The sequence below is a fragment of the Aphidius gifuensis genome, linkage group LG2 (assembly GCF_014905175.1).
Source record: "Aphidius gifuensis isolate YNYX2018 linkage group LG2, ASM1490517v1, whole genome shotgun sequence".
NCBI lineage: Eukaryota > Metazoa > Arthropoda > Insecta > Hymenoptera > Braconidae > Aphidius > Aphidius gifuensis.
The window spans coordinates 6,984,634-7,012,458 of record NC_057789.1 but is presented as its reverse complement, the minus strand read 5'-3'; the positions used below and the strand labels follow the sequence as shown (position 1 = coordinate 7,012,458).

Below are 27,825 nucleotides of genomic sequence, written 5' to 3'. Positions count from 1 at the left end.
TTATATCAGGTATAAATGAAATGATGATCATCAAACGTCGTTTTCGATTCATTGTTATATCTGCTACTTTTTTGACAAATTCAGCAGTCACACTTGTGTCCCGGAGACAAAGGTAATCAATTTTTGGTGAATTTTCAAAAAGTTTCGTGAGTGAAGCATCAGTAATTTTATTGCTTCGTGGCAAACATATTTTTTTTATATTTTTGAGCAATTTGATTGAAGAATCAGTAATGTTACTGTGACCGTCGAAAATAATATCTGTTAAGTTATTCATCTTTGAAAGTGCTACTACACCATCATCGGTTATCCATTTACAAGATATATGTAAAAATTCTAATCGTTTGATGGTATTGGCAATAGTATACAAAGTATCATCTTTAACATAGCAACTTGTTAAATCTAATGACTTGATATATCTAAACGAAAGTCTCAGATAAGAAGATTTTCTAAGGTATTCCTCATGGTTAAAATAAAATGACATTTTATTATTTTTTTTGAAATACTCAGATAAATTTTCGAAACCTCGTATACCAGCAACTTCAAAATTTTTCATGACTTTCAGTTCACGAATCACCTGAAAAAACAATTATAAATAAGTATGTTAAAAAATAAAAAAAATACTTTTGATCTTTTATTTGTAATAGATAAAAAGTTACAACTTACACAATTAAATTCTTTTGGATAATCACAGCTGTCATCAAAATGATTGACAAAATTTAACAAATTAAGTTCAGTCAATGTATCAGCAACGTTTTTCAATGAATTTATCAAAGTCAGAGGTATTGATTTACCTTTCATATTTTCGAATATAATTGTTAATGATTTTAATTTAGAGAGACGTGTAAATGCATTGAATAACATTGCATTTTGAATACAGGTGAATCTCAATCGAAGTTTCTCGAGGTTTGGACAATAATCATTGATAATTGGCACTATGTTACAATGACCGTAAGCTGTCAAGTCTAATGTTCTTAAATAACGACCACATTTATCAAGCAGTGACTTTAAAAAATTTAATTTTCCATCAACCGTTTGATATTTTTTTAAACAATATGGAAGTTCATGATATTTCCAATAAGTTAATTCAAGTTTTTTGACATTAAACCAAGAATCATTAAGGACTTCTTTCCATTTTTTGCATACTGAAAAAATAAATTAATATACCATAAATAAATGTTTTTTTTTAATTAAATAATTTATATGTTATAATTATCATACCTAGTGCAATTTTTGGTCTCTCACATACTGGCACATACATGAATATTTCAGCCAGGCAATCATCATTAACATAGTCAATTATTATATTTTTGCCATAATAATCATAATGCTGATGGTTTATCTAAAAAGAATAAATAATATTTTTATATTTATAATAACAATAATGCAATATTTAATGTACGAGCATGTTTTGACTGCAATAATTTTTTTTTTAGACTAACCTTATCACTCTTATCATTCAATGTCTCCATGATGCCTTTATCATTATCATTATTATTATTTGATGAACCTTCATTATGATTCTTTACCAGGTATTCTATAAGATCATCGATACACAAACTTACTGCATTTTCAATATTTATTTTATTTTGTGATTTTAGCTTTATGCATTTAGCAATACCGTCTCTACGTGTTATTCTTGACAGTCCAAGTAATCTACGACTTTTTGAACGTTCAATCTCATCATCATTAACAATATTATCAATTGGTGCTGGTGTTGAACGTTGAGCAATTACTGAACGACGACGTAGTAGACTTGATTTTAATGGTGTTGCAATTTTCATATTTATTTTATTTTGTGTATTTAGCTTTCTGCATTTAGCAATACCACCGCTACGTGTTATTCTTGATAGTCCAAGTAATGTACGTTTTCTTAAACGTTTAACAAATAAAAGCTGGTTCGAACTTCGACGGGTCGTCTCAGCTCAGTTCCGTCTCACTTATAGCGCTTTTGTCGTACGGTTAATTAGAGAACTACGGATAATGGAGAAAAAACCGATTGGCGCATTACTTTTAGTTCTCCAATCGACCGTACAATTGAAGCGCCTTATGTATCGGCCATTTTAGAACACTGGTGGCGCTACTTGGTTTTTATTTGAATTCATTTTTTTTGAAAAAAAAAATGACTATTTTTTAAAGCTGTTATAATTTTAATTATTAACAAACTTACCTGATAATATTTTCATTTTTTTCATTTAAAAATAATTATTAATTGTTAATAATATCGCATAGAAAAAATTAAAAAAATGACTAGTTTTTGCGCCACCTCCTGTAGATTTTTAAATCAGCACTACGTATCCAAATGTATATGATAAAGTCACAGTAAAATAATAATGCTTTTATATCGTTGAAATTTTTTTTTATTTCAAACAACACTTTTTTTTCGAAAAAAGAATAGACAAATCATTAAATTCATATTCAGTTTAAAAAACTGAGTGGAAGAATCAAAACACCATGCTTTATGTCTCATCTTAGCTGGATATACTGAAAAAAAAATTAGTGGCTTTGGTATTATTGATTATAAAATTAAAAAATAAAATCCCCAATTTGTTTTAATTCTTAAAATTTATTTTTCATTTTATAATATATATGTAACATAATGGTTTTATATGTCGACAATATTTTATAGTTTCAATATTTTGTATATATATTTTATTGTATTTGTCATTCAACACTATTCATCATACCAATTTAACATTTTTTTTTTATTCATCATTCATCATATATAAATTTTTAAAACTCGAAAGAAATCACGAATAAGCATAATTAAGCATAATTATATTTTTAATCTTAAATATTACAAAACAATATTGCAAACATTTTGATCGTGCAACAATTGCTTTATACTTACTAAAATTGCTATTTTTTTTATTATTTTTTTTTTTTTTTGCGATTAAATAATGTTTTGAATCATGTGTTATTCCTGAATATTTTTAATCTTATGGTACATGTTTTATTTGTGCCTAAATTTCACAGACAAAGTGTAACAGTATGATAATTTTGTTTTTTAAATTTATTTAATCGTTGTTGGTTCAACCACTCTCTCGTGGATATTATTTATTATTAATTTATCTTAACTAATATGTTTCTATTATTTCATTTTTATGTTATTCGAATGATGCAGAATTTTCTACATCAATCCATCATAACAATTAACGTATTTTAAAAGCAACGTAAAAAATAAATAAATAAATAATATATTTCAATTTTTAATACGAATTATAATTATAAAATTATTATTTATATTGTTTTTTTTTTCTCTTTCAAACTCTACGTAGGCAGCCATTATTGTATTTTTTTTTTTTTCTTTCCTATATATTTACTATTCAATTACTTTCGTTTTCTCGCCTTTATATACATTTTTTAGTTCACAAATTTATCGAAAAACATACATACTTTTTCATTGTTCCATTCAATTATCCAATCATAATTTATTTTTTCTTTTTTCGTATCAAATTAATATATACTTTTTTTTTTTTTTTTTCATCTATATATTTTAATTTTACAAAGCCATACATATTCTTTTAAATTCCACTGTACATTCAATTCACATTTTTTTTTTTTTCATAAAAGCACAGAGACTGGTAAAAACAATTCAACATATATTACCATAATTTTCATTTCATCATATAGATGATCTACTTTTCATGATCAATTTGTAAATTTTTATTATTACATTATATCATTATTTATTCAAATTTTTTTTTTTTTATTATTGTTCGTTTCAAAAATAGAAGGATATTGCTGTGTACGAAAACATATTTTATTTTTTCTATTTTTAATGCATATTTAATTTCTGTATTTCGAAAAATATATTTATTTTTTTTATTTTATATTTTATTCAAACATTTACATTATACATATAATTAATTTTATTTATTTAAGCTATTAACTCCAACTTGTATTTTCTAATTATTGCATTAAGATTATGTACTGAAAATATTTTTTTATTATTGATGGCATATCGATAGTCGTTTTTGATTATTAAATTTATTTAAAGATTTTTTTTTTTTCAACTAATTTTGTGCAAACCGATATATAGTTTTATTTATACAGTCTGCAAATGGATATACTGTGTAGCAATGACCACAAAGACGAGTCGAAGACTGACCTGGTTACACATTATATTTTTTTTTTTAGACAAACCAACTGGGAATAACTCAAAACTCGCAGGGATTTTGATAAGTGACAAACCACAATTCTACATGATACTCTCGAGTGTGTCAGTGTGTCTATTATTCCAACACATGTCTTCATGAAATAATGCAAGAATTAAATGCACTGACAAACTTGAAAATTATCAAAAAATATATATGATATTTTTTTACATATCAAAACTAATGCGAGTATTAGATAATTTCCAAATGAAAGCTTAAAAAATTATTCATATATATAAAAGTACAAAAGTAGATTAATTAATAATTACAATTATGAAAATAAACAAAAAAAAATTTATTATATTAGATATATAATTATAATTTAAGAAATATTTTAAAATATATTGTGTTTATTTACATAGGATTAATATTATTTATAAATTTTTCAATTTACATTATATATATAATTTTATTTTTCAAAATTTTTCTTTTTGTTTTTTCCAATGTGTTATCTAAAACGACTATCGACTTGCCTCACCTCGATTATTGAAAGTACAATCGCATTTACAATGTCCTTGATTTTTTTTGTTCCATTTAACTCGTATTATCAAAAATTTAAGAAACACAAGTTTTAAGTTTTAAAAATAAATGTGTTATTATACACAAATTTTAATGGCTGTAAATATTGTGTATATATATTTAAATAATAAAAAAAATCAATGTCAAATTTTTTTACCTTGAGGATAAAATTTTAGTGTGATTAAGCTTGAACAAGAATTAAACTTAGAATCTTAAAATTATCATTTAATAAATAAATTAATTTTTAATTTAGAAAATTTAAAAAAAAAAAAATTAAATTTGATTGATATTATTTAAAACAAATTAGTTTTTGTTTTAATTAAAAAATTTACAGATTATTAAAGCCACAATTTAATTAATTAGATATCGAATATATAGTATGTGTCATTTTCATGCAAGATTAATTTTAACATTATCATTAACATATTGAAAATATATATGTAATATTATTATTTATATTCGATTATATATTGATGATACAAGAATAACAACTCTCAAAATTTATAAATTTTAATTTTTTTTTTTTTACATTTTAATTAAGATTATATCGTATTTTCAATTTATCAATTAACACCATACCTGCACAATAATTTTATCTAATCAATTTCTAATAGCTCAGCGAATTTTAACTAAATATTTATCAATTTTTTTTATTTTTAAATTGCCTTATTCGATAATTAATTAAACACCCAAAATGTCATATAAATTTTTATGGAATTGTTTTTTTTAAATAACGATAATACATGCAAATTTTTTTATGAAATAATATCGTGTTTTTAAAATATTTTCATTATAACAACTTGATATCATTGTCATTCGAAAATATTAGCATTAGTAATTTTTTCGACAAGTATTATCAGCTTTTCGTCCAACATATTTTTTCATCAGATATATATTTATTTTATTGTGTAAAATTATGATATAGTTTTTTTATTATTTTATACATTCATAACAATTTTAGAAAACTATACTGCTATTAGTCACTCATAACTAAGTTGTACTTTTTTTTTTTATTTTTCCTGTCATGCTTCACTTGTTTCAAACTGACTTGCAATTTCTTTCATAAGACAATTTATTATTCCATTTTTATTAATAATACAGTATTAATTTTGTATTAAATATAACTGTGTAATTGATATTTTTCATACATAAAAATATTTATTCAAAAGCAGAAGGCATATCGAAAATAATATATATTTCGATAGTTTCCTATACAACGTAACCAAGAGGTTGTTATTACGATAATTATTAATTCACGATAATATAGTTTTTTTTTTGAAAGCTTTTTTTTTCAAGAATATTTTTGAGATACAAATTTAGTTTTTTTTTTTATTTTTTTTTTATCATGGTTTATGTGCATGCTTATTCCTACTTATTTTATATCTATTTCGTTTCTTTTTTTCGTTGAAACCTTTCAAGATAGTAATAATCATTATGACAAATTTTTTTGTTTTTACAATGCATTATTCAATTATTCATTTATTCTTTACCAAAATTAATTTTTTTCTTGTTGGAAAAATAGTTATATTTTTACAGTAGATACAAATATTGCTGTTGTTTTTTTTTTGTTTAATTTTAATTATTATTTTTTTACATATTCAGAAAATATATATTCCGTTGGTTGTATATTTCAAAGATATATTTATTTTATAGTTATTAATTTTGACAAATCATGACACGCATTTACTCTTTCATATCTCTGTAAGCTCTTGATAAAAATCGACAATTTATTGATTAGAAAAAATAATTATTAGCTTGTTTTTATTGATAGAAATTTGTAATTTATGAATCAGAAGTTATTTCAGTATAAGAAAATATATTCAAAAACTTTTTTACAATTATTCTAGAAAAAAAAAAAAGCTTCTTCAATACTTATATTTTATCTTTTTTTTATTTTCCATTTTTTTTTTTTTATTATAAACATACAAGCTACATGCCAGATATGATAAATACAGATAAATTTTATTCATTTTTGTTATTTTTTTTTTATTCAATAATTATATAGAGAAAAGTGTACATAATTTTATCAAGATCACAGCAAAAAAAAAAATACAATCAAATATTTTTCAAAATGAATAATTCATGGTAATCATTTTAATATTTATTCAATTGATTTTCTTTTTTTTATTTGCCATTAAAATTTATATAGAAAAAGTTTTATTCAAAATAATATCTTAAAATAAACATTAAAAAAAAAAAAACAAACTAGAATATAAATAAAATGAATAATTTGTCTCAAACAATATATACTCCATAATACTGATACAATCCGAATGCCAATCGATCATGGTGATCCAAAATCTCGGATTGACAATTTCAGATGAGACAAAAAAAAAAAAGAAAAAAAGAAAAATTAAAAAAAAAACACACAACACTTATTCAGTATATTAAATTAAATACTAATATAATAAATTATTAAAAATATTAAATTTTATTAAATAGTATATTTGAATATTTACTTGATCAAGTTAATTTTTTGATAAAATATCAATTCAAACACCAGTGTGATTAAATATATAAGACACATTGCTATCTTGATGTACAGGTGGTCCATGACAAGCACGTCTTGTTGATGAATTATTATTATTAACATAATATGATGATTTACGCATACTTGTTGACGATGACATTATTGCAACAGTTTCATAATAACGTAATTTACCACAACATCTACCACTTTTTAATATTGCCATAAAACCACGTCTATATTTATTATTAAAAAATGCATATAGAATTGGATTAATACATGAATTACTTGAACCAAGCCATTGTGCAATTGGTGTTGCAATTGTTAATAATTCATCTTCCCATTCAGCTCGTTCACCACCAAGTTTAATACGAGCAAATATAACATAAAGTGGTAACCATGATAATACAAATAATATAACAACAACAACAAGCATTTTAACAACTTTAACCTTGGATTTTTGTTGTATCCTTTCCATTTGTGCATCTTTTGTATCTGTTGGTATATTTCTACGCCATACTTTTATCCATATTAATATATAACACAATGATATTAATATCATTGGTAATACATAGCACAACATTAAATTACAAATTATAAAAAATAATGTACCATCTTGTGGTCTTGGCCATCTTTCAACACAAAATCTCATATCAGGATCATCACCATATTTTATTAAATCAAAAAACATTAACCATGGTGATGATGTTGTCATTGCAATGAACCATATTACAACAATTATCATACGTGCACGACGTTTTGTTATTTGGCATTTTAAAGGCCACCATATCGCCAAAAATCTGTAACAAAAAATCATTTTAAAAAATAACTATGCAGTTTTTAAATATTATAGTATATAAAATACAAAAACACAAGATGAAAAGAAAATTAATGTACATAGCATTGAGACCGGTTTTGTCATAGACATAAAATCAGTTTGATCAGACATTGAATTGTATATAAATATATAAACAACATCTAATGTTTACTTTCGCAATAGGCCATGGCACTCTCATGCACCTACATAAATTGTATATATTTTAAACGCTCCAATGAATTCACGTGTTTTAAATCATCAGGCCTTAAAGTTAATTTATATTTATTTAACTGATATTTTTATCTAAAAATTATATTTTTTTTTTCATATATCTCTTTTGTTTATTTATCTATGCACTTTATTTAAAATCATTGAATAAATCATTATTACAAGTTGTTAAATATTTTTATTTTTCGATTGAATTTATGCATAAGCAATGACGAAATATTAACAATATATAAAGTAATTATTTTTAATTATTTATTGATGATTCATATTAGATTATTTATTATGTATTTTATTAAAAACATAATACGATTATCAGATTAATTATTTTATGTGAATCATGAAAAACATAAAAGCATCATTAACTGATGTCAGCTATGTTTAATTGTCACCTTGTTGTGATCGATTGCATCCTTGGTTATCATAATATATTCAATATACTCATGGGAATATTTATCTCACTCCACATTTTGTCTAAATAACAATGAATGGATTTTTGTATAAATATTTGATGTAAATTCTAGTCATCTTCATTACAACAAATATCTTCAACGAGAAATATCTTCTAATTTTTTCATCAACAATTTTATAATGAAGATTATTGCTCAGGTAGATAAAAAATTTATTTTCTAATATATTTTTGTGTTGGTGTTTTTTTTTTTATAAATAATAATATTGTTTTTTATTTTTTAAATATTTATGGTTTTTTTTTTTTTATTGATAGATTTTTTTGGCTTTTGCTGTTGTCATGAGTGTTGTAACAGCATATCCACCAATATATCCAGCTCACAGTATTTATTATCCAAGAAGTTACATCAAAGTTTTACCAGTACATTCATACGTTGCACCACTGTCGTACCAGTCTTCCTGGTCTTGGACTCATCCAGCCGTTCTACCGTCCCACTTTTGATGAAATACAATACACAAGCTGCAAGTTTTTTTTTGTTTTTTTTATGGCCTTCGTGTTTTCATTTTTATTATTAATCGAATTTTATTATTTAAAAAAAAATTGTTTGTTTAATAGTTTTTTTTTTTCTTTTGTTTGTTTTTTAAATTGTTCTCCGTGCTGGTAGAGACAAAAGGCCAATCAAATTAATGACTATCTCATTTAAGAATTGTTGAATTTTGTGCAAGCTTAACCATCAATGCTTCAAAGATTTAATTTGAATAGCACTTTTTTAATAAGTCAACTTTCAAAATGTTCAATCAACTAAATTTGTAGTTTTCTTGTTTTTTTTTTTTTATTATTATTATCATAATAAAAATGTAAACAATTTAATAATGCATTTATTTTTTTACAATGTTAAATTCGTACCAGTATTTCGATATACCTGATGATTTTTTGATGTACTTCATGATCTTTTTATTTCGTAACAACTTAGCAGTAAACTTTTAAAGCTCAAAAACTTTTTAGCTGAATTAATATAAATGTAGTTCATAATTTTCATGATTTTAAAATCCACAAGTATTCATTGAAAAATAAATTTAAATAAAAAAATAAAATTGACAAAACACTCTCATCCACGTAAACTCAGACTCAGCTTGTAAAATTAGATGTTACTACGTGGCTTGAATTTTAAATGTTGATTTTATTAAAATACCAAGTAAAAATTTTGTTTGTTAAAAAAAAAAAACATCAAATAAAAAGAGGTAAAGGATTTTGAGGCAAAAAAATAAATGACTAAATTTTTTTTTAATTATAGAATATATTTGTTTTTATGAAAAATAAAAAAAAATAAATCATTTACAAATTGATTTCTTCTGCCGCACAATTAATTTTGAATTGATAATATAATTTTGAAAAATTTTTTTCATTTGTTGACACATTGTTGTTGAAGTGTTGATTTTTTATTATTGACAATTACTGATGGTATCACATTGGATGTTATTTACAATCCGTGGATTCCATGTCCAAGAGGAAGGCCATGTCCAAGAGCAAGACCATGTCCAAGTGGAAGACCATGTCCAAGTGGGAGACCATGTGCAAGTGGAAGACCATGTCCAACAGACAAGATTGGTCCGTGGCTTGGGATGATTGTTTTGGTAACAATTGGAGCAGCATGAACAACTGGAGCAACTGGTTGTGCGACAATATGCACTGCTGAATGGATTGGTGCATGAGAAATTACTTGTGGTGCGTGGATTGGTCCAAGACCGTGATTCAAAACTAAACCAGTAAGACCACCTGGAGCTGGTGCAGCAACAGCAACGGCCAAAACGGCAGCAAGAACAGCCTATTTAATTTTTAAATTTATATAAAATAATAATTATTAATGATGGCTCAAATAATATATAAATTTTTATCTTTTTTTTTCCAATGCAACATATCGTACATATATTCTATAATAATAAAAAAAAATATACGTAGTCTATCTATAAAAACTTTTACATGTTTATTCATGAACTAAACACTGCGAGAATGTAAGAGCCAAAGATAAAGATCACGAGTCAATAGGTACTTGAAAGGTTATAAAAAATAAAAATAAAAATTGTGTGAGATAAAATTAAATAAATAATCAAGAATTTTCAAATAATATAGCATCCGAGTAATAGTAAAAAACAATATAAAATTGTAAATTTAATGTCTATTGAAAAAATATAATAATGAAAATAAAAAATACAAAAAATTGTTTTTTAATTGCAACATGTTGTGTGCAACATATGGCTCAAATGAGATATTTTTTTTTTTTTGGTTTATCTTTGTCTTTGGCTTAACGTTATTAATTTTTATCTTATAATTCAATTTTTTTAAAATCATTTAAGCACCCCAACAAAATTAAGCTTCAAAAAAATATTTTTTCAGTTATAAAATAATTACAAGATAATTTTCGTATTTAAAAATAATAGAAAAAATACAAAAATATATATTTAAATTTATTTTTATTTATACTTTAATGTTTGATAATTAACATGTCCGACATGCAACATCAATATATGTATAAATTATTTTGGATATAGAGGCAACGAAATAACGAATTTGTATTACACACGAAAAACTCAATTACAAAATCCTATATACAATCAAACTATACACACTATTCCAATACTTAAAAATTAAAAAGTCGATAAAAAAATAAAATAGCCAATCGTACAAAATAGTAAAATGAAAAAAAAAAAAAAATATTTAAATTTTAATCAAAGCTATATAAATGTTAAAAAACCCAACAACTAAACAAAACAAATCGAAAAAAAAAAAAACAAAAAAAATACTCGCGTTTAATATAAAGAACAATTTACAATAATAATTAATTTTTATTATTTATATTTAATTATTTAAAATAATATTTTCATATTAATCTTACCAGCTTGAACATGTTGAAAGATTTGTTTGATTTCTGTAGTAAACTACTTGAAAGACAGTGAGATAGTGACGATATTAAGCATACACGATCCTTTTATACTTTGAACACAGACATTTGTGCAAAAAAAAAAAATAATAATATAATAATAAATTTCTAACCAAAGGTATATGGTTAAATTTTTGATCACGTGATATTTATTTGATGCAATAGAATGACGGTAAATCGTAATATTATTGAGTCAGCCAATTTGCGAGGGCCGTTACCACTTATGAGGGGGAAATAATGAGGAAAAGCAAGAGGGGTGTTGATAAATTAAACCAATCACAATGCGTTTTGCATCATTGTGTTGAAAACAAGCTTGACTTACAACCCTCATATACATCTTCATATGTACACAAATTTATAATTATTATTATTACTAAACCAAGATATTGTTTTTTGCATTTGCTTCTTCAACAGCCTCGTAAAATTCATCTTGACTTGAGTAATATTTAATTAAATAATTATTATTTTTATTAATTGAAATTCAAGAGTGTGTGTACATATTACAGCTTTTGGTATATCAAGTTTTGTATAGGAAGTTTAAATTTACTTATCAAATTACATGTTATTTCTGTTGATCACAAATGTGTGTCTGTATGTTTCCATATGCAATCAAGAAAATAAAATTATAAAAGAAATGTTTCATCGATATGTATCACATGTCAACCAAAACTTTAATGAAGAAATATAATTTATTATATAATTTTTATATACTATTGATAATATTTCAATATTTTTCAAATAAATTTTTTAGATATCAATTTGTTTGAATTATTCAGTTATCTCGTTAAATCAAGATATCACAAACAAATGACGAATAGTAAATTCAAGTGTCAATATTTTATACATAAAAAATAATAGTTTTTTTCATGTTTTTTTTTTTTATTTTCAATTCTATTTATCTCTTGAAGATGCTTTTGAGATGAGAGGCTATAGCTAACTCGGCAAAATTCAGTGACTATTTTCCGGGCATAAGTTTTTACGATAAAGACATATATGAGAAAAAAAATTTCGAAAAAAATTGTTAAAGAATAGATCAGTTTGCTCATCTTGGATATTTTTTTTTTTTTCTTTATATTTTTTGTATTTTATTTTGTCGATAATACAAAGGATATATACAGACAGAAGCTTCCTTTCTGGTGTATGAGGGCACTTTGCCAGTCTCATTCTACCGTTTTACTATTCACTCCCTCTTGTTACAAACTACCCTTTTTTTTTTTTTCTTTCACGAATATTCCTTGTCTGCAAACTTTTTTATCCAAGTAAAAATAAAAAAAAATATCACGGATCGACCGTGACCTGTTAGCTTTGCGTATACATATATGAAAATTGAGTGTTTTTAAAACCCAGCCTATTTTTCATTTCAATTATATAAACCTCGATTGTAATCACCAATAGGTGTCAGGTACATACATGACCCTTTTTTTTTTTATTTTCATTTTATTATTATCAATTATTTTTAAAAATTATTTTTTTATTCTGTTCGATGACACAGATTTTCCTTAATTAAATTTTTTTGATTTCATTTTTTTTTTTTTTGCTAGTGTAATGAAGAAAAAAAAAAATAATAACAATAACCTACCTGTCTAGTGAAACAGCAACGAGACTGTACACAGATGCAGCAACAGAAACACCTTGTATATATGAAACAGTTTTACACATAAAACGACCAAGAACCCAGGCTGAAACAAAAAAAATAAATATTCCATAAAAATCATAAATATGAAAAAATTTACGAAAAAAAAGCGCCAAATATTTTCAAAATTTAAATTGTTTCATTTAATTTTATAAATGAAATTGCTTCATCAATTTAGATGGATTTATTTATGTATTTAACAATGAATAATTTACGATATATATAATTGTTGAAAAATTTAATAGGAGGATAAATGTAATATATAAATTCATTGAGGTATTAAATGCATAAATTAATTTGGACAGTGCTTGATTTTGTTGACACACAAATAGCATTAAAATAAATGAAAACATGCATCTCTATATACATATGTTAATAAGTGAAGGGCAAAATACATCAGCATCATTGAAAGGATATAACAAATTATACTGATGAAGCGTTAAATGATAATTATTATTGAGTACTATTTTACATTATATCATTATTATGGATGAATCGATCTAATTTCATCATTTGTTCTTGATCTCGTTTATTAGTTTTTATATAAATATGTTTTTTTTATCTTTTATAAATTATCATTTTATTTGCATATCTGTGTTTTGTTAATTAGTAGATAAAGGTTTTAAATAAAAAGTGCTAGCATAATTCGATATCAAGGATATTCAATATCCAATGATATAGCCAGAGACTGCATAAGAACTTTTTAAGTGGATAAATATGAGCATTACCCGATTTAGATCATTTTGCTTGTGATACAACTGTTTTTAGTTTATTTATTTTTTTTTTTTTTGATCCTCTTTCACATCGTTGTTGATTTTTTTTTTTTGTTTGCTTTATAAACAAATAATATCACTTGTTTTTTTTTTTTTTTTTTTTTTTTATAGTTTGGTTATATTTTCGTGGTTTTCTTTTGTGTTTTTTTATTTTTTCGTTTGCTGACTATTTTTCGGTACTGTATATATATATCATTTTACGAACCGCGAGCTGGTCTAGTGAATGCACAAATTGTATTAAATTACGTGAGCTAGCTCTATTGTTTGTGTATTTTTTTTTTTTTTTTTTTTTTGCTGTTGTTAAATATACATAAAGAGATTCAATTTGAATGAATATAATAATTTTTAATACAATTAATAAAAAGCATATAATATTAACTGTAAATAAAGTAATTTTTATTTTTTTATTAGCTTAATTTATTTCGAAAAAATAAAAAAAAGATATTTTATTGATAAATAATTAATAAATAAATATAGATTTATTAAAAAAGATTAAAAAAAATAAATAAATGCCATGAGAACAAAAATTGTAGATAACATTGTTAATCAATAAGTTGACTTTTGTTGTAAAGGTATAAATAATACCATACTTGTTTCATAATAAAACAGCTATTATACAATACGCACTTTAACCATACTTTCACTATACATTCTCACATGCACCGACACATTATTATTCATTTACAGACAAACTTATTGGTATTATTTGATTTCCGACACATACATATAATAATATAAAAATACTATAATTAATTAATAATTATTTTTATTACTTGAAAAATAAAAATACTATATATTTATATTTTTAAATGAGTATTCTTGTCAAAGTTATGACAGACGTTACTATATTTTTTTCTACAATAAATTATACTAGAATAATTTAGATTTTGTTTTAAATTAATTTTTTAATAGCATATGTAATTAAAAATTTAAATATAAAACTAATGTCCGAAGCTTATATTTATATGGTCATATACACGCAAATGTAAATTCAAAATGTATTGATCACGAAAACGAGTCGACGCCCTCAACTAGGCAATGGATCTGCCCCAAGGGAGGTATAGTTACGCTAAAATCCTTGTCAGTTTCGAAACGAAACAACGTTACGTCGTTAATTACAATTTACGTTTATCATAAATTTGAAAAAAATATATATGAAAATAATATTTTTTATTTATAATGTTAAAGTTGAGTCAAGTAATTGTGACTTGCTAGTCACATCATCACCCTATCCGTTACTATACGATAATACGTTGACAAACTTAATCAATAAAAAATAAAAAATCTAAAAATCCATACAGATTATTTCGTATATTATTTTACGTAAACATCCTCTGACAATATATAAATATAATCTTGTCAATTAAATAGTTTTTTTATTATTAAATCAAGTTGATAATTTTATCGGAAAATTGAAGTTATATTGACAGGATAATTTTTTTTTTACATTCATTTAATTATATAATAAAAGTTTGATTAAATAGTTTTCATATTATTATAATGTTTCCTAAAATAATAGTTGAATTTTAATTGCGACAAATTAATGATCTACTTGATAAAAGTTTTAAACAAATGTTTGCTTGACTCTGAACTTTAGAGTAGAGAATTTATTTATATTTTAAATTTACAATAATATTTTATATTATGTCTCTCCTTGAAAATAATGTTGTGCCTTTTTTTTTTTTTTGGCTTTTTTATTGAAATTCTATTCACACAAAACACCAAGTACGTGGGCAGATTGTGGTTTTTTTCTTGTTTATCTTATTCAATTGATTTTTTTTTTTTCTTATCACTATTATTAATACTAAGCGAATTTCAAATCGAATATTTCTAACAGAGATTTACCATCAAAGTAGAAATAAATACTTGAGGTAAAAAAAAAAAAAAAAAAAACCATGAATAAAAGCAATTAAAAATGTTGATATTAATGAAGGATTTATAAAATGACAATTGATCTATTCTTTCTACAAATGCAGCAACGTATAATGAGTTTTTGAGGGGTTCACTTGAGAATTCAACATAAAGAATTCCATGTATACCCTTGAATTCATGACTGAAGATGAGACTAAAATAAAAGACAATGAAATCATGATTATACCAAAAGATTGATGAAATTTGATTTCAAAATTCCAATTATCTTCATTCACAATAAAATTAATAAAAATGATTATACGATATTGATAATATTATGTCATTATTCCATCAATTAATATCAATTATAATAATTAATATAAAAAAAAAATTTCGAAAGTAAATATTACTAAGTTTATTTAAAAAAAAAAAAAAAAAATCTATCAAGCATAAAATTATTTTTAAATACATAAACATTTAATTAAATGTTAAAAATAATAATTTTAATAAATGTAATTAATATAATTGATGTTTTACATAATAAAAAAAATAATGAAAAAATAGATTAGCCATGAGTCTGACTATTGAAGAACCTACTCTACTTGGTAAACAATAAATCTTATTTGCCGACGTTTCAAATAAACACAAAGTATAGATTTAAGTAAAATTAAGAAAACTAGGTTGATGAACTCAATAAGTGTTTTGACCCCAAATAAAATATAAAATATTATACATCACTAGGATTGGATAGTATCAGTCTCGACCCATAACAATCTCGTATATCATAAAAGGGTGTGTTAAGTTGCAAGATTGTTGACTATATAACAAGTTACTTTACTGTTAAAACGATTTGATCTTTATACCACATTTTCTTGTCACTCTCATGACATCATAAGAAAAAAATGCTTGCCAAAAGTTAACTACCCTTATTGTTGTCATCAAAGACCCACATGTCTTTATTTAAATTGCCATTGTGTCATCCATTTATAAATATGAAAGAGTTTGTTTTAAAAAAAAAATTGAAATTAAATTTATTTATTTATTTATTTATTTATTTATTTATTTATTTATTTATTTATTTATTCATTTATTTATTTTAAATTCGGAAAAAAGAAATAAAAATAAAATATACTAAAGTATCAAGTGCCTGTTTAAATTTGAAGATTTTTTAAAAGCATTTTACTAAAAATACATTGTGTATATAATATATAAAATTGCAAAAGTATGTGTTTATGTTTCGGACCAGTTGTAGATTGGCCCATCGATGTTGAATGTAGGACAAACATTTTTACATTTTAACCCTCTTTTACATACAACCTTCCTGACAATCCTGAGCCTAACAGGTGCTTGCAATTTTGACTAGTCGATTTTTTTCTTCAAGCTGATATATATTTCTTTTTTGAATTCACATGCGCAGTATTATTTTTACGGGACACTGCTCCGATTTAAAATGCCATCAAGGTTTTACAGACCCTTCGTTTTCCAGTATTAAGCTTTAGGTATACATCTTTCTTTATTGTACATGCACATCTTCAACCTTCATGTTCACTCGACTTTGATGAGTTTATAAACATATATTTTTTATTTTTTTTACTTTTATCTTCTGGTTTTTTTTTTTTTTTTTTTTTCGGTTACAATTACTCAAGTCATCGGACAATAATCTTGATGTACATGCTTTTAAAAAAAACTTATAAAAAAAATTTTAATAAAAGCTAAATTAATGATCAAAGAAATTCCAAAATTTTAATTTAAATTAAAATATATTTTTATATCTATATACAGTATAAAATTGATATTTAACAATTAAATTTATTTTAAGAAAAAAAATGAGGAAAAAATATTTTGTTGATTATTTTATTATTTTATTTAAAAACTGGGTATAAAAGGTGAACGCGAGAATAACCACAGAAAAGTATATGAGATGCATTATATAACGCATGACCTGAATACCATATACCTGGTGTATACAGATGTCCTACTGGCCTCTTATCACTGAATCCTGGATGCAGTTATAGACCGATATTTTTATTATTTATTGTTTTTTTTTTATTTATTTTTTTTGTACTTGTTATTACAAATATTTTACATCTATTTCAGCATATATGCAATGATCAATGATTTACTAATTTAAAAAATTAAAAATATAAAAATTAAATTCAAAAAATAAATATATTTAAATTCAATATCTAGTTAAATCACCTGATGGACTGACTTTAAAATAGTAGAGACATCTACCTGTGACCTAAATACGTATAAATATATATCATTTGATATATCTATATAGAAAATACAAAGGTATGATCTTAGACGAGCCAAGTATTTAACTAGGCCATGTCTTTGTCTTATAATCAGAACGGCCTAGTGTAGGCTAACACGACCCTTATGTCTATTTTATCATTTCAAAATTAAACTGTATTTTATATATCACTCAAACTGGCTAACCTTGTCAGGTTTTTTTTTTTTTTTTTTTTTCACCACACTATTTTCTTTCACTTGATATTTCTCTAATTTAATATTCATGTTTGTTCATTTTTCATTACTTATCTTATCTTAAACTTTAGCTAATCTTTAAAATAAAAAAATTAAAAAAAAAAAAACATTTTAAATATAAATGAAGACACTCTTGTTCTTTTTTTTTTTTTTTTTATTTTTTAATTTTTAATTGTCTCTGAAATACCCAAATTATTTTTTTTACATTTTAACTTGATTTTTTTTATTATATAATTGTTTGTACTTTCAAGAGCTGTTGATAATAATTGCAATTATAAAAAATATTATTATATATATATTTTTAAAAGTTTAGGATATTAATAAGTTGAAAAAATTATTAATTTACTGCTTCGGTAATTTTTTAATATCCAATGTGTATTGATTTAAAAATTTTTTTTATTAGATCTTAATTTTGACCCAAATAAAATACTCTTTAATATTGTATAATTAATAACCCACTGTAGAAAGTTCGAATATCGATGCTCCCATTTTTTTTTTTTTTTTTGTATCAATGACACTTTAGCCCACAACAGCTGCTATATAGTTTTATGATTTTATGATCCATTAGCTTATCTTTCGTCGAAATAACCCAACAAAAAAAAAGTAATATTAAAAAGTTATCAGGTAATATTGCCAACCATGTGAAATTAAACTGTTAATTTATTGTTTCCTTTATTGTATTCTTTAAATTATTCAAATCCCTCAAATGATTTTTAATCTAATAAATTATCAAACATATTACTAATTTTTCTTTTTCTTTTTTCATTTAAATAATAACTTTTTTAATAAATTTCAATCTAAAATAATAGTTTTTTAAATTTTTTATTTTTCTATTTACTTAAAAATTTTTAATACTGCTTATCTTCATTTTGTGTAAACAAAAAATTTACAAAGTTAAACACTACAAGTTACTCATGAATGAGCAATTGAAAAGAAAAAATATTTTTTTTTAAATTTCGAAAAATACCATGTGTTTTTATAAACGACGACTTTTTTTTTTTCTTGGCGATTAACATTTCCGCAAAAAAAAAAAAATGCCAGAGGGCAATTGCCTTCAATAGAAAAAATTTTTTTTTAAATTTTCTTTTTCCATCTTCAATTTAAATTTTAACCTCAACTGTGGGAGTATAAATAATTTCTTTTTTTATATCAAATTTAAATGTCATCAAAATTTTTCATTTAGTTATTTATCAATTTTATTTTTCTAAATTAAAATAGAACAAACACATAGTGATATTATTATTGATTGTATATATTATTATATTGATGTGACAGATGATTACATTGATTCCAGTTTGTATATTTTATATACATATAAATAATATATAAAAAATAAAAATATATATTTATATTGTATGTTCAGATGAAGCAACTATAGCTCACCTATTGGCAGCCCCAGTGACCGGGTCATGGGGTTGGCATAGACTCCTTGAAATTTATAGACAAAGTGAGGCAAAGGGGCTGAAAATGGAGAGCACAGGTGTGTGAACCGTAATGATCTAGGTCGACTGCAGTCGGCTGAAAACGCGAGAGTGTTGGCCTCACATTTGCCTTGACATACTTGCAGGTTACCTCTATATTATTTTTTTATTTTTTTTTTTATTTTTATTCCTTTACTCAATTCCACAAACTACCCCTCTATTCAGCTGACTTTTTAAATTGCTGAAATTCCATATTCTCTTTCTTTGTATAAATTTATCAAATTGAATTATTATTTCATTTTTTTTTCCCTTATTTTTTCATGAATATATATTTTTATCCTATACTTAATCAATAAGTATATTTAAAATATTAAAATTATTATGAAATGAAATTAATATTTAATAAACTTTTAATGTTGTAGGCAAAATATCTATGTCTTATTATTTTACAACACTCAAGAAGCATATTGTATTATTATTATTAAGTTTTTAAACATATAGATTTAATGAAAATTTTACTCGTTAGTAATAACAATAACTTTTCGTGAAGGCGTTGTTGATTTACTTTTATATTTAGTGCTAGTTTAGTAGAAGGCATAGTAAGGCAAATGGTATAGCTTCACAACCATCTAATAATGAAATCATTGTCCCGTAAATTTTTTTAACTTTATATATATGAAAAGTAAGCCTGATCTTACCTCTTGTTTGTTTCTTCTTCTTTATACTAGTTTTTTTTTTGTTTTTTTCCTTGCTCTAACTTTTTTTACTTGACTTGATTCTTGATGCCTTTTTTTTGGCTTTCTTACTTTTTATCTCTTTAGTTTCATTAAAACATACTACAAAGTGTTTTTTGTCACGTTTTAAATTTTCAAAATTTTATCTCTTTTGTAAAAAATAAGAGATAAAATAAAATTAAAGTCAAGTGTGGTAAACGGCATACATTTTCTTCTACGATATTAAACAAGAAAAAGAAAATAATTAAAATTTTTGATTATAAAATTTTTCTTTTTCATTTTTACTACATGGAAAATATTTTATTTTATTTTTTTTTAATTTTTTTATTATCAAAATAATAGTCTAGTAATAGACTTTGATCTTTTTTCTTAATTTATCAACAATATGTTTTTCAATTTTTTTTTTTTCCTTTTTACCATTTAGTTTACGTATATGCATATGTACATTTTTTTCTCGTCACAATTTGCACCTGAAAAAACTCACAATCATTATTTGTCTCTTACAACTCCACACACATTTTTTCGACCTTGAAGTAATATTTTCAATTTGTCATTTTTATCATTCCAACTTGAATATAATATTTTTAAAAAACTTTTAAAGATAGTTGTATTATGTATTAACTTTCCTCGCAATTTTTTCTAAATTTCTCTGCAATTTTCTCGAAATAAGACTATTCAAAAAAATAAACATAAATTATTCTAAAATAATCACAAAATAATTTTTCTAAAATAAATTTATGCAGAAAAATCGATGGAAAAATTTTTCACCTATTTCTTTAAATAGGTCAGCTTTGAAAAAATTCCAAAAAATAACAAAAAAATATAGAATAAAAAATTATTCATTATTCTATTTTAAAAATGAATTTTTATTTTCAAAAAGCTCAATCGACAATAATTCTACTGACTTTACTATCATAACTCATATCTAAAAAAAAATAATTATAATAATAATAAAATGATAATGATGACACGAAGTATTACATATGTCATTTCTGACGTGCACAGTAATACAATTGTTCCAAGCTGGTACATGTTAATTGTAAATATTCATAAGCTAAGCAAAACCTCAGAATATCTATTTTCAAAATTTTAAAATTTTTGTAATTCATCATAAGACTCAACAATAATTATTAAAAAAATTACAATATTTTTTATTTATTCATATTTTTCAACTAAAGTAATATAACATCAAACAACTTGATATTTCGAAATTAATGTAAGATGATAAAGTTGTGAAATACTTGTTTGAAATTAATTCTCTTCAAGATTATACATTATGTATATAATATTACTAAAAAGTTTAATTAATCAATTGGAAATTTACATGTATAAATGACAAAGTTTATACAACTTTAATACAATGTTTAAATCTGTGGTAACCATATATATCTATATGAGTATTTTAATTCAAATAATATTAAAATAAAATAAAATAAAAATTGTCAATTGTAAATAATACTTGGATAAATTAAATAATAATTATATACAAAATTATTGAAGGTGAAAAAGGGTTAAAAGAATAGGTAGAGTGCTAATTTGCAAGTGCATATACTCAATTGCAGTTTCTACAAGTACATCAACCGGCGAAGGTCGAGTTCTAGTTTTCAATTGCAATATTTGCTGAAGGAATACACCCGTTCTTTAAAAATATATATATTAATCCTATATGCCATGTTAGCAGAACATTCAATATTTACTACTTATATTCTTTATTTGAATAATTTTCAAGATACTTTTAAATTTTATTATTATTTTTTTTTTCTTTATATATTTTCATTTGTCGTTAAGTATATTTTTATTTTCGTAAAATTATATATATGCATCTGGTGACAATCAAATATTCAAACCTTTTATAAATATCCTTTTTTTTATAAATTTTTTTCAAGTAACTTCCAATGAAATTTTAGGACTTTTAACTTTGATTGTATATTTTTTTTTTAATACTTGATCAAGACAAACTTTCGTTATTTTTATTTCGACGTTTTTTATTTTCTCTATGTTTAACATGAGAGAAAGTTTTTTTAAAAGTAAAAAAAAAAAAAAAGATTTATCGTTATGTCGATTGTTGCGATTTGTTTTTTTTTTTCTTTTTATTTTTAACTTTCACACAAAATATATTGAAGGTATTTTTTAATTTAAATAATTCTTTTTTATTTATGGATTTTTTCTATTTTTTTTTTTTTTTTCTATTATTATTTTTATATATATAGTTTTGTTACTTTTACCAAGTCAGTTGATACAAAACACATTGCATCTTTGAAGTGTGCAAACATGTGACACTTTTGTTGCTGTATGTAAGCACCTATGTATGCACTTGACAAATAAACTCAAACTGTGTGTCAAGGACACTGATACCTTAAGCTTTTTTTTTTTTTCTATTTATTTTTGTAATAGAAAAATTTATATTATATCTAGCTTGGCATCGTGGTTTAAGTACTCGAGCAATCTTTATGTATATACACATTTGAAGTGTATCCAATAAGTTCGTTAGACCGGGATGTAGACAATATATAGACGACAGATATATGTGAACTCAAACACTGTGCTTTTTTTTTTTTAACACTATTTTCAACACGGAAATATATTTACTACTTGTTAAATATTTCATTCTATTTTTGTTTTTAAAATTTATACATATTCATTGTGTTTATTTATTTTTTTTTATTCTTATTTTTCAGTTATTTTTTTTTCCTGTTATTTTCATTGACGTATATTAAAAATAATTAATCAAAGACTAAAAATAAGAAAAAATAAATATAAAAAATTAATAACAATTAATCATTATTCATTTGACGTTTTCACAGTAGTGTAAAAAAATAAAAAATAACACGTGATGAATCAATCCATTGATTAGCATTTGAATTGTATCAATATTTGCTCTTTATAAACATTCATGTATACACCAAGTAGTGCTTGTGAATTATAAAGTTAGCCTTAAGAATAGACAATTGATCACAAACAAATATTATTCCAATAATTTTACATTAAGCCTTTGAATAACTTCATAACAAATATAAAAAATATACTTATTTTTAATTCACTCATCTCAATATGTTAAAATAAAATTTTAAAAAAATTAAAAAAAAACAACAAACAAATAAACAAACAAAAAAACGTAATTTAAAATGATGAAAAAAACTGTCTGGTGTGTGCCAGTCATGAAACTCGTAATTTTAAAAAACGCACTTATAAAAACACGCTTATCAAAGTATCGTATATTTTTTTATTTTTTTTGTATGCTTGTGGTTTTTTTTTTTTATTTCAATAAATATTTATACAATAAAAAATTTATTAAATAAATAAAAATAATATGAATGTTAATGGCAACTTGTCAATTTGTACATAGAGTAATGACGAAAGGGTTATAGTAAAATGGAATCGCCCTGACGAATTTTCCGGGCTTTTTAGTTATATACACAATACACAATCATTTTGTCAGCTTTATTTTTCTAAGCCACCTTCTACGTGTTTCGCTATACCTTGATTGAAACTACTTTTATGTCTAGCTATCTATGAAACTTAGGTTTTCCATTTAGTGTCAAAGTATAAGCTGCCTAACGATAAAAAAAAAAAACCCTTTATGACTCGCTCATTGGAACAAATCAGCTTAAAATAAAATAAAGAGAAATTTTCTTTTGGGATTAAATTTTTTTTAGATTTATATACAATGGATATTTAATATTTTTGAATAGATAAGAGTGTTTATTATCATGTGGCAAGTGCACTGATAAAAAAAAAAGAGCATACTTAAAAATATATAGGTATGAGTCATATGAACAATACAACTGAATTAACACAAATAATTATTGGCAAAACGTGAAATATTTTCGTAAATAGAATATGAAATACAAAATTTAATTTTACCATTTTATTGTATCAATATTATTGAACGTATCATCAATTATTATATGGCTCAATAAATGTTTACCCATAAATTCATTATCATTTTATTTTTTTTCTGTTCTCAACTTGACCAATTGAATTTTTACTCAATGACTTATCGGAAAAAAAAAAGACAGATCTGTTCAATAAAAAAAAAAAAAAAACAACACAATAGACCTCTGTCGAATGATGAAAAGCTTTTAAAATTTATTTTGATATACAAGTTTAGTTAAACAAAATTGATGAAATATGTTTAGACAAGATATTTCAATAAACAAATTCAACAATTTAACAGAAACTATTTTTATGTTTGTATGTTTTTTTGTTTATTATTGAGTAAATATAAATTTCAAGAGTTCTCAGAGTAGTCACGTACAGAGTAATGAATTTTCCAAACTATTGTAGACACGATATAAAAATTATAGCTCAAATACAACACTATGCAATAAAACTGTATATACGTACAAAGGTACCGGAAGAAGATGATGATAAAAAATCTCGTATTTAATTACAGTAAAATTATTTTCTCGAGCCATCAAAGTCACTTGGAAAATATAAAAAAAGTAAAATTATATTTTAATATTTCATCATTTTCACGAGTAAAAATTTAAAATGAAAAATATCTTACTGGATTACATAAAAATTAAATTTCAAGTATAAAATTAAATAAAAAAAATATTTAAAGATAAAATATAAAATAAATACTTACGAACGAGAATATTTCCAATGAGTGTTGCAGGTAGACAAAATACAATGACAAGTACATCAGCAACAGCAAGATTGACTATAAAAAAATTGGTAACAGTACGCATTCTTGGTGAACGATAAACAACAGCAATAACAAAACTATTGCCAATTAATCCAACAATAAAAACAAATAAATATGCAATACAATAAACAGCAGTCATTGAAATACTGTGTCTATAAAAACGATTAGGCATATGTTCAATTGGTATATTATCTGATGTGCTTGCATTAAATAAACCAGCTGATGTATCATCATCATTATTATTATATGAAGTTACTAAATCAGTTATAGAATTTTTTAAATATTCATGTAGTTCATCTTTTGTTTTTATAAATACATCATTTGATTGATATAAAGGTGATAGAGTTGTTGATAATTCAATTGATGATTGTGATGGATTACGAGTTGTTATTAGCTGTCCATTAATACTTGTTCGATGGTTTCTATCGACTTTAAATTCTTCAGAATCTGGAAGACGAAGTGAAGCCATCTCTAGTAATGGTGACTGTGGTTGTAACATTGGAAGAATCTTTGATGTCAAATCCACTAATAATACGTCCATTTAAACACTTAATTATTGTCTTTTATATTTAAATATTTAATTTTTTTTTTTAATTCATTTTTTTTTTTTTTTCTATTTTATATCTTATTTCACGTGCACTTATTTACTATCAATTGTCTTTTTAAATTATTTATTTCCCGCTGAAATTTTCATTTCATTATTTAACATTTTTACACTTAATTAATTGTTTATTTTATTATTTTTTTTTATTATAATAATAATTTAGTAATTTATTTATTTTTTAAGTAACAAAAATATACATTTTTTTTTTTTTTAAATAAATTTATATTTTATAAGTATTTTAAATAATTAAAATTTGAAAAAAAAAAAATATAATACACTTGATTAATTTATGTGAACAGAAAAATATTAATTTAATTTAATTTTTTCTTTCAAGTCGCGATATATTGATGTGATTATTTAAATGGAAAAAAAATGAGTCCGCTTTAGGTGTCGACCGCGTACTGGAATGATTAGATGTTCTCGTTGGCATTAACCGGGCTCTTTTGACAATGTATATATATGTTATCAAAATTTTATTAAACTGCGCAAGCGTTTGTAAAATGCGCGATGCTGTGTATATTGAAAGCACATGTATGCAGAGATGCGCGACTAAAATTGTATGACGAGCAGTTAATATATATACATGATAAACAATATAACATAAAATAATAGCGCATAATATATATGTGTACATTAATACAAACATATCTGATGATAAATTAAATTACAATTTAACAATAAATATAATTTTATTCATTGATTTTACATTATATTTTTATGATAATATTAATCAATTAATCTGTAATTGTATTTGAATATTTAATTTTTTTTATATAGCAAAAATAATGCCAACAATTAAAAGCTTTATTATACTTTTATTTGAAATAATTTAAATTTATTTTTAATTTTCATTTATGCTTGTTTAAAAACCACAAAATTATATCGAATTATAATGTGGATAATTAAATCTATAGATATGGAAATTAATTTAAATCAAAATATAAAATTTCAATTTAATAAGAAATAAATTAGTATATTTTTTTTTTGAAGTATTTTTGTCTGTTTTATTATTTTTATCATTTATATATTCAATTTTTATAGCACTCGTATTATTTTTTTTTATTGATTTCAAAAATTTTATAACGATTCAATTTAAATCTTTTACGTTTCATTTCATATTTTTTATATTTATTTTATTGTTATTTTTAAATCGTTGACTTTTTTATTTTTTTTATTTTTAACATTGAAAATTGTTATAAATTTTTCTTGATTGATTGCCCTTCGAAGAAATATACATGTAGAATTTAACGATGTTTTTCATAAGTATACCATGTAGATATATCCAAGGGCTTTTAAAAAAATATAGAGGCATTTCTATGCGACCAAGTGGCTAGACAGTCTTAGTTTAGCATTCTAGCTTGACTATAAAATCATCGATCAGTACCATTTTTTAAATTCTAATTTACTTTCATTCTACTTTTATTTTTTTTTATGACTGTATGAAACAAAGTTGCTCTTTTTCTAATTTAAAAAAGCTTACAAGAAAAGGTTGTCTAAAAATCATAAAAATAATAACTTTACATACACATGGACATAAGTTAGTGTCATTTTATTTAAATATTTCAAATAGCACAAGTAGCTCACAATTTAATCCACATAGAAAAAAAAAAAAAATCAATTATAGTTTATTTATTGAAGAAGTAAAAATATCTTGAAGTGTTAAACATACAAAAAAAAAAAACATATACCAATTCACACCGTTTTTTTTTCATATATATTTATTCTTTGTAGAAAAAAAAAAAATATGCTATACACGTATAATAAATCACGGTGACAACTGCAGTACAATATACACTATCGACTTTTTCCAAGCTTGCAAGTAAACTCTCAGCTTTTCTTATATTTTCCTTCCTTGCTTTTTTTTTTTTTTTTATTATTTTTATTTATTTCCTTATTTTATTTCGTTTTTTTATTATTCTCATTTATTTCAACACCACACAGATTTTTGATCGTCAAAATTCATGGCGTTATTTGTAAATTGAATTTTTTTATTTTATAAGTTATTTAATAGTCAGAAAACAACTTGCGGTATCATCATCGACATGATTGTTTGTTTGTTTTATTATTATTATTTTTTTTTACTATACCAAGGGGCTATTTATGGCCAGATTTAGTGACACTATGACTACATAGTAATAT

General features: G+C 23.3%; 2 protein-coding genes across 2 annotated transcripts; both read right to left on the bottom strand.

The window, feature by feature from the left end:
• Window positions 1-6,550: 6,550 nt before the first annotated feature.
• LOC122848796 (neuropeptide SIFamide receptor-like) lies at window positions 6,551-26,089 on the bottom strand. Its single transcript, XM_044147114.1, has 3 exons — window positions 25,023-26,089; window positions 13,109-13,208; window positions 6,551-7,940 (listed from the first exon to the last, which is right to left on the bottom strand). The coding sequence occupies exons 1-3, from the start codon at window positions 25,621-25,623 to the stop codon at window positions 7,166-7,168; spliced, it is 1,476 nt and encodes a 491-aa protein (XP_044003049.1). The 5' UTR covers window positions 25,624-26,089; the 3' UTR covers window positions 6,551-7,165.
• Window positions 9,184-11,598, bottom strand: LOC122848797 (cuticle protein 63-like). The gene is made up of 2 exons (XM_044147115.1): window positions 11,485-11,598; window positions 9,184-10,416 (listed from the first exon to the last, which is right to left on the bottom strand). Exons 1-2 carry the CDS (start codon window positions 11,494-11,496, stop codon window positions 10,072-10,074), a joined length of 357 nt encoding a protein of 118 aa, XP_044003050.1. The 5' UTR covers window positions 11,497-11,598; the 3' UTR covers window positions 9,184-10,071.
• Window positions 26,090-27,825: the final 1,736 nt, after the last annotated feature.